At 38.4% G+C, this 8,511-nt stretch overlaps 1 protein-coding gene across 1 annotated transcript; it reads left to right on the top strand.

Moving 5' to 3' along the window:
* TAS2R7 (taste 2 receptor member 7) lies at positions 1–939 on the top strand. Its single transcript, XM_055555372.1, has one exon. It carries the CDS (start codon positions 1–3, stop codon positions 937–939), a length of 939 nt encoding a protein of 312 aa, XP_055411347.1.
* Positions 940–8,511: the final 7,572 nt, after the last annotated feature.

Raw genomic sequence — 8,511 nt, 5'->3', positions numbered from 1 at the left:
ATGTCAAGTGAAGGGCAGAGTATCTCAATGCTCATAGCAGCTGGGGAATTTTCACTGGGGATCTTAGGGAACGCATTCATTGGACTGGTAAACTGTGTGGACTGGATCAAGCACAAGAAGATTGCCTCCATTGATTTAATCCTCACCAGCCTGGCCATCTCCAGAATTTCTCTCTTATGTATAATACTATTGGATTGTTACATATTGGTCCTGTACCCAGATGTCTATACTGGTGGTAAACAAATGAGAATCATTGACTACTTCTGGACACTAACCAACCATTTAAGTGTCTGGTTTGCCACCTGCCTCAGCATTTTCTATTTCCTCAAGATAGCAAATTTCTTCCATCCCTTTTTCCTCTGGATGAAGTGGAGAATTGACAGTGCAATTCCTAGGATCCTGCTGGGGTGTTTGGTCTTCTCAGTGTTCATTAGCCTTCCTGTCATTAACAATTTGGATGATGATTTCAGGCATTGTGTCAAGATGAAGTTGAAAATAAATTTAAGTCGAAGATGCAGAGTACATAAAGCTCAGCATGAGTCCATCAAGATACGTCTCAATCTGTTGACACTACTTCCCTTTTCTGTGTCCCTGATCTCATTTCTCCTCCTGATCCTCTCCCTGTGCAGACACACCAGGCGAATGCAGCTCCGTGCCCCAGGGAGCAGAGATCCCAGCACGGAAGCTCACGTGAGAGCCATGAAGGCTGTCATCTCCTTCCTCCTCCTTTTCATTGCCTACTACTTGGCCTATCTTGTGGCCACGTCCAGCTACTTTATGCCAGAGACTGAATTAGCTGTGATCATTGGTGAGTTGATAGCTTTAATCTGTCCATCAAGCCATTCACTCTTCCTAATTCTAGAGAACAAAAAATTAAGACAAGCATCTCTAAGGGTGCTTTGGAAGGTAAAATGTATCCTACGAAGAAGGAATTGCTGATAACGTAAACAGGTCTGAAGATAAGCAATCACTTTGTAGGACAAAAGAAGACAAGATGTCTCTTAATTATCTTTAGTTCTTGCGTTAGTGATGGTTTCATACATTCAATTACTCTTAAAAAGTACTTAGTATACTTGTAATTAGAACTTAGGAAATCTCAGATAGAACTTATTTTGCCCTTTATTTTTAAGACAAAAATTAAGAGTGAACTCATCTTTGCCTCAGTGGCAGAATGTTTTGGTGGTATTGGGCATACATCCTACATTTAATACTCTTTTAAGTTATATGTTTACTTGAAAGTTATTCACATTTTGATAAAAGAACATTTCATGGAATACTCAGAGCAACAAAGCATGGCCCTTGAGTAGACTACAGTGCTGCACTTGATAGCTGTGTGAATCAGGAACAGAACTCAGAAAGGAAATCTGTTTGGGGAAAAGAAGAGACATGAAGCAAAGGAACTGACATGTGGAAGGGAGACAATAACTCGAAAGTAGTCAACATACTTAAGACAATTCCAAGTCATTTCAGAAGAAGTAAAAGCTAAAAGAGAGGTAACAGAGTGAAGGAGAAAGATCACTGGCTTTGCACTCTGACAGGGTTGAGTCTGCAATTCAGCTTCGTCACTTGCTAATTATACAAACGCTGCAAAGTGTGTAAATTGTAAAGTTACACTTCACATGTAAAATGTGAGTGATAATATATACTTCAAATTGTTGTAGTGAATAATTTATGACATAATATATTTACAGACTAGGCATAAACTAAATTGCAATACATACTTTAAAAAAAAATCATCTTTCCTCAGAGGTTTACTGTTATTCTTCACCTAATATCAAACTATCACAAAGTGTAGAGTTTGAGGGCCAAAGAATTTTACCATAAAGTACACTTTGATGCATCCTTATTAAAACCAACATGTGTTTCAAAGAAATCTAAAATGACCATTTTAGAATTACCTTACCCCTGAGCAGCAACTTCATCTCACTATGTGGAAACAGGTTTAAACTCAGATAATCTATTGGAATTTCATGTATTTGTTTAATATTTTTATTTTCTCAACTTAGGTTGCTTCTATATATGTGCTATTTATTGAGTCGATTTTAGTTACAAGGGTGTGTTCTCTTTGCAAATATTTGTCAATATACATACTTGCAATTGGCATATTTTCCTTAGACATGTTATACTGTAACAAAAAATATTTAAAGTTATTAATCTAGATGTTATCATTTGTTTATGTATACTATGTCAATAAGAATATAGGAAATGGCTATTCTCTTATACCATTGGGGAATTCAAAGCTATACAATTTTTAGATGCTAAGTTGTTTGATCTATCAAAGGGCACCTAATGTTTCATTCAGAAATCTTATACTCAGAATTTAACCTATATGTGTTACTGCATGAGTAGGTAAATAAGCAAATAAATAGAAATTATTGGAGCACTGTTTATAACAACAAAATACTGGAAACAATATAAATGTTGATCTAACTGGTTAAATGATTTTGAACAACCAATATAATTCAGTCATTTAAAACATATATACACATATATATGGTATGTATATGAAATGCATGTGAAAAGATATTCAAACAATATTGTTAAATGAAAAATAAAGGTTAGTATAATCACATTTTCTACATGAAAGAAATGTCTGTATATATAGCTATTTTATAATATATATCTATAAAATATTATATATTTATATATACATTTTATATATAATTTATTATATAATATATTTATGTCATGTTATATACTACTTAGCTCTTTATATATAATCTATCTATCTAGAGAGCCATTTCAGAAAATATCTGAAACTATAATCAAAATTTTGCCAGTGATTTTTTTCTGAAACTAAATTGTCATGGAGATGTGTAAAGCCACCTTTTTTCTTTTTATCCTTTTGCATTGCTTAAGCTTTTATAATGATGGGGGGCTTTATATGTAAAAATACTAATGAAAATGAAGACCCTTGCCAGCCAGCTGTAGTCTGACAGCAAGAGTGAGGCTGGCCCACAATTTGCCTCATGCCTCAAATTCCTACTTCCTTGTTTGCTCTGTCAATTGCTGATCTTGGCTTTTAACCATGACCTCAAGTCTAGGTCCAGTCAACATTTCACACCTTCCATTAGCTTAATTTCAACACTTCACTCTGCTTGGCTTTATCAGACTGACTATGATGTTTCCCTCTATCTACTTGATAACTGACCTTCACTTTATTTCTTAATTTCATATCTTTCTTCCAGATACAATTTACTTTCACCACGGGCTCTATAGAAATGATAGTCATGACCTTGGTTTCAGTGTCCCATGCCCATCATTGAAACCAATCATCAATATCAAATCTTATTTCTGAATAAACCTGGGTTCTGTGCCCAAAGCATTATCTAAGTGCTTTTAGTCATTTTATTGTATAATCTGATCTTGATAACCTTGAGAAGTAACTGCTATTACCATTCCAATATTATAAGTAAATAAATCGAAGTGTAGGTTATATTTGTCCATAAATTTTGGAGCTCAGATCTAACACTTGAGGGCTCTTTGACCCAGACAGAATCCATGTTTTTAATTACTACACTAGATTGCATGTAAGACTTTGCCCAACCCTTATTTTAATTTGCTTCATGTTTTTATTTGTGTCATAGTCCTTACTTGCTTATAAACTTCTCAGAGGAACTAAGTAATATTTATTTTTTTATTGGAGTATAATTGCTTTAAAATGTTGTTTTAGTTTCTGCCATGCAGCGAAGTGAATCAGCTGTTTGTTGTTGCTCAGTTGCCAAGTTGTGTCTGACTCTTTGCAGACCCATAGACTGTAGCACACCAGGCTCCTCTGCCCTGCACTATCTCCTGGAATTTGTTTAAATTCCTAGCCACTGAGTTGGTGATGCTATCTAACAATCTCATTCTCTACCTCCCTTTTTCCTTTTGCCTTCAATCTTTCGCAGCATCAGGGTCTTTTTCAATGAGTCGGCTTTTTGCCTCAGGTGGAATAGATACAGAATCAGCTATGCATATACATATATCCCCTCCCTCTAGAACTTTCCTCCCAGAACTAAAATATTTAGTCATCGTTCTTGGAACACTGAACATACAAGTAAGGGAACAGTCTCTTGTGTTTGCTTTCCACTTGTGAGTTCTCACTAACTTCTTTCTATTTTATGACCTTGATAAAAATTTTTTTAATGATATATCAATTTACTGATGCTAGTAAGGTCAGGTCAAGCATCATTATAGGACAAACACAATCATCTCATAGTTGTATAGCTAAGAAGTAGATGTAGTGATGTAGGAGTCAGAGACAGTGTGTGCTAGCAACAGATAAAGACCAAAATATATTTGGATCCTGAAGGGAAGGTTTATGTTGAATCACAAACTCATCTGCAATTAAGATTTAAAAAGAAAAAGAAAATATATAATTAGCAAATATTTTTCCACTTAAATGCTCACCTATCTGTATACACTTTTCTGACCAGAAATTTCACAGTGAGTACAACTTTCCAGATTGGGCAGCTCTGATCATTGTTAAACAGAGAAAGGGAGAGAGAGAGAAAGAAAGAGAAATGAAAAGTGTGTAAATAGTGTGAGCACAGCACTGCCATTCCCCCCTTTTTAAAAAAAATTATTTATTTTAATTGGAGGCTAATTACTTTACAATATTGTGGTGATTTTTGCCATACATTGACATAAATCAGCCATGGTGTACATGTGTTCCCCATCCTGATCCCCTCCAACACCTCCCTCCCCATCCCATCCCTCAGGGTCAGCCCAGTGCACCAGCCCTGGGCATCCTGTCTCATGCATCAAACCTGGACTGGCGATCTGTTTCAGATATGATAACATACATGTTTCAATGTTATTCTCTCAAATCATCCCACCCTCGCCTTCTCCCAGAGTCTGAAAGACTGTTCTTTACATTTGTGTCTCTTTTGCTGTCTCACATATAGGGTCATCATTGCCATTTTTCTAAATTCCATATATATGCATCCACTCATCTCACACGCTAGTAAAGTAATGCTCAAAATTGTCCAAGCCAGGCTTCAGCAGTACGTGGATCGTGAACTTCCAGATGTTCAAGCTGGTTTTAGAAAAGGCAGAGGAACCAGAGATCAAATTGCCAACATCTGCTGGATCATTGAAAAGGCAAGAGAGTTCCAGAAAAACATCGATTTCTGCTTTATTGACTATGCCAAAGCCTTTGACTGTGTGGATCACAAGAAACTGTGGAAAATTCTGAAAGAGATGGGAATACCAGACCACCTGACCTGCCTCTTGAGAAACCTATATGCAGGTCAGGAAGCAACAGTTAGAACTGGACATGGAACAACAGATTGGTTCCAAATAGAAAAAGGAGTACATCAAGGCTGTATATTGTCACCCTGCTTATTTGACTTATATGCAAAGTACATCATGAGAAACACTGGACTGGAAGAAGCACAAGCTGGAATCAAGATTTCCAGGAGAAATATCAATAACTTCAGATATGCAGATGACACCACCCTTATGGCAGAATGTGAAGAGGACCTAAAAAGCCTCTTGATGAAAGTGAAAGAGGAGAGTGAAAAAGTTGGCTTAAAGCTCAACATTCAGAAAATGAAGATCATGGCATCCGGTCCCATCACTTCATGGGAAATAGATGGGGAAACATTGGAAACAGTGTCAGACTTTATTTTTGGGGGCTCCAGAATCACTGCAGATGGTGATTGCAGCCATGAAATTAAAAGACACTCCTTGGAAGGAAATTTATGACCAACCTAGATAACATATTAAAAAGCAGAGACAGTACTTTGCCAACAAAGGTCCGTCTAGTCAAGGCTATGGTTTTTCCAGTAGTCATGTATGGATGTGAGAGTTGGACTGTGAAGAAAGCTGAGCGCCGAATAACCCACTCCAGTATTCTTGCCTGAAAAATCTGATGGACAGAGGAGACTGTCAGGCTACAGACCATGAGGTCACAAAGAGTCAGACACAACTGAGAGACTATGCACACACACATATATGCTAAAGTCCTTCCCAGGGATTTGGTGAGTGATTTAATATCTCCAACCATCCACGCTTTGAACATCATGTATCTAGAAATATCCATTTTTGCTAGTTGCCCAAAATAAATCTTATTCATTGTCTATACAGATTTGCTTTCTCTATGACCCTCTTTCCCATTTTATTGATAAGACCATTAGGAATTGAAGAGCAAACAGCACACTCACTGATCTTCAGCAATTTGTGAGCTCACATTTCATCCCCTCGCTTTGGGAGCAAGGTTCCGTTTTATTCACTCTTTAGATTCAGTCCCATTTTCAAATATGAAAGTGAAGTTGCTCAGTCATGTCCGACTCTTTGTGACCCCACAGACTGTAGCCTACCAGGCTCCTCTGTCCATGGGATTTTCCAGGCAATAGTACTGGAGTGGATTGCCATTTCCTTCTCCAGGGGATCTTCCCAACCCAGGGCTCGAACCCAGGTCTCCCACATTGTAGACAGACGCTTTACCGCCTGAGCAACCAGGGAAGTTTTCAAATATGGAGATTACTCAACTGCTGTGATAACAATCTTATATATGAAATTTCAAAATTATTACTAGAATTTGTTTAACATGATTAACATACAATATCTTTGATCTGTTTTCACTTGTGCAGTCATATCTGCTACTTTTTGTAAGCCCATGAACTCTAGCCCACCAGGCTCCTCTGTCCATGGGACTCTCCAGGCAAGAATACTGGAGTGGGTAACCATTCCCTTCTCCAGGGGATCTTCCCAATCCAGGGATCGAACCAGGGTCTCCTGCATCGCAGATGGATTCTTTACCAGCTGAGCTACCGGGGAAGCCCTGAAAGCTTGCACAGGGTGCTAAAATGGAGGATATTTAAATAAAAGATATTTCATTTTCTATGTTTTGATATTCTGGCATCTGGGCACCTGCTGACATTAGAAGGACTAACTCCTTCCCTGCTCCTCCAAGGCAAGCAAATTCCCAGAGAGAGTAAACAGCTTGTCTATTGAGCATGGTTTTTAAATGCAAACCCATCTGGAGCCTGTACCCCCAACCACCTCCTTTATCAAGCCTTACACTCAGGGTCACTTTCCACTGTTTTAATCACCCCAAGGCAAGTACCAAACAACTCAGGGTGCCCTATGTCCCAGAGTCTGCTGAAATTACTCAACTAGCCTATCCTAAACCGCTTACCCTGCAACTCCTTCTTGTTCCTGGCTGCTGAAAATAATAAAGCTTCTTGCCCAAGGGTCCTTGTTTCCCTCTGCCTCCTGACCCACCCCAGGGCTTTCCCATGTGGCCACGCATGGCAAAGCAACCCCTTTCTCTTGCAATCTGTGAGTATAATGGTAGTCATCTCCCTGATCTTTTGGGCTTACTGTTGTTGGCATTGTTTAGTCACTCAGTCGTGTCCTACCCTTTGCAATCCCATGGACTGTAGCCCTCTAGGCTCCTCTGTCCATGGGATTTCCCAGGCAAGAATGCTGGAGTGGGTTGCCATTTCCTTCTCCGGGGGATCTTCCCAACCCAGGGATCAAACCCATGTCTCCTGTGAATCTCCTGTTTGGCATGAGGATTCTTTACCACTGAGCCACCTGGAGAGCCCTTTGGCCTTATTGCTGCAGCTGCGTCGCTTCAGCCGTGTCCGACTCTGTGCGACGACATAGACGGCAGCCCACCAGGCTCCCCCGTCCCTGGGATTCTCCAGGCAAGAACACTGGAGTGGGTTGCCATTTCCTTCTCCAATGCATGAAAGTGAAAAGTGAAAGTGAAGTCGCTCAGTGGTGTCCAACTCTTAGCGACCCCATGGACTGCAGCCTACCAGGCTCCTCCGTCCATGGGATTTTCCAGGCAAGAGTATTGGAGTGGGGTGCCATTGCCTTCTCTGCTGGCCTTATTATCTATACCTAAATAATATTAAAACAGGTATATTCTAGGAGATTCATGAAAATCATCTGTGGTAGCAAAAATAACACAGCAATGTGAATGGCCCCTGGTAAAGGAATGTTGGAATTAATTATAATATGTCCATAGAATGAAATACTAAGCAGCAGTTTAATGAGGCAATTCCATGTAAACTGACATGGGATTATCTCCAAGACACATCATTAAGTGATAAACTGAAGCTGAAATATTGCAAAACAAAATATTGATGTATACTCTATATTTAAGTAAGTACACAAAACAAAACTATATTTATAAATTTTCCTATACATGAATGCTCACACACAAAAGGCTGGTTAGGATGATAAATGAAATAGATTACAACAATTACTTCTGGGTAAATAAGGAAAGATTTTTACTTTATCAATAGTTTTGAAAAACATTTTTATACTAAGAATGAACTCATGTATTATTTATTGTAAATAAATAAAATTTATTTTTAAAATATTTTTAATTGATAACTAATTTAAATATTTCACCCAGCATGATGATCAGCCTATCCCTTCAAAATTCAAGGTGTCTGAATTCAAGTCTAGAGACAACTAGAGACTAGAGGTAAGGTTAGGCTCAGCTCATCTTTTCAGCTATAAACTCCCTTTCACTTCAGTGCAACAGAAACACAAACATCTCTTTCT

This window comes from Bubalus kerabau, chromosome 1 (assembly GCF_029407905.1).
Source record: "Bubalus kerabau isolate K-KA32 ecotype Philippines breed swamp buffalo chromosome 1, PCC_UOA_SB_1v2, whole genome shotgun sequence".
Taxonomy (NCBI): Eukaryota; Metazoa; Chordata; class Mammalia; order Artiodactyla; family Bovidae; genus Bubalus; species Bubalus kerabau.
This window is presented reverse-complemented; position numbering and strand designations above follow the sequence as displayed.

Bases quoted from the DNA above. Each gene is read 5' to 3' on its own strand.
- TAS2R7 (XM_055555372.1), top strand. From the start codon at position 1: ATGTCAAGTGAAGGGCAGAGTATCTCAATGCTCATAGCAGCTGGGGAA.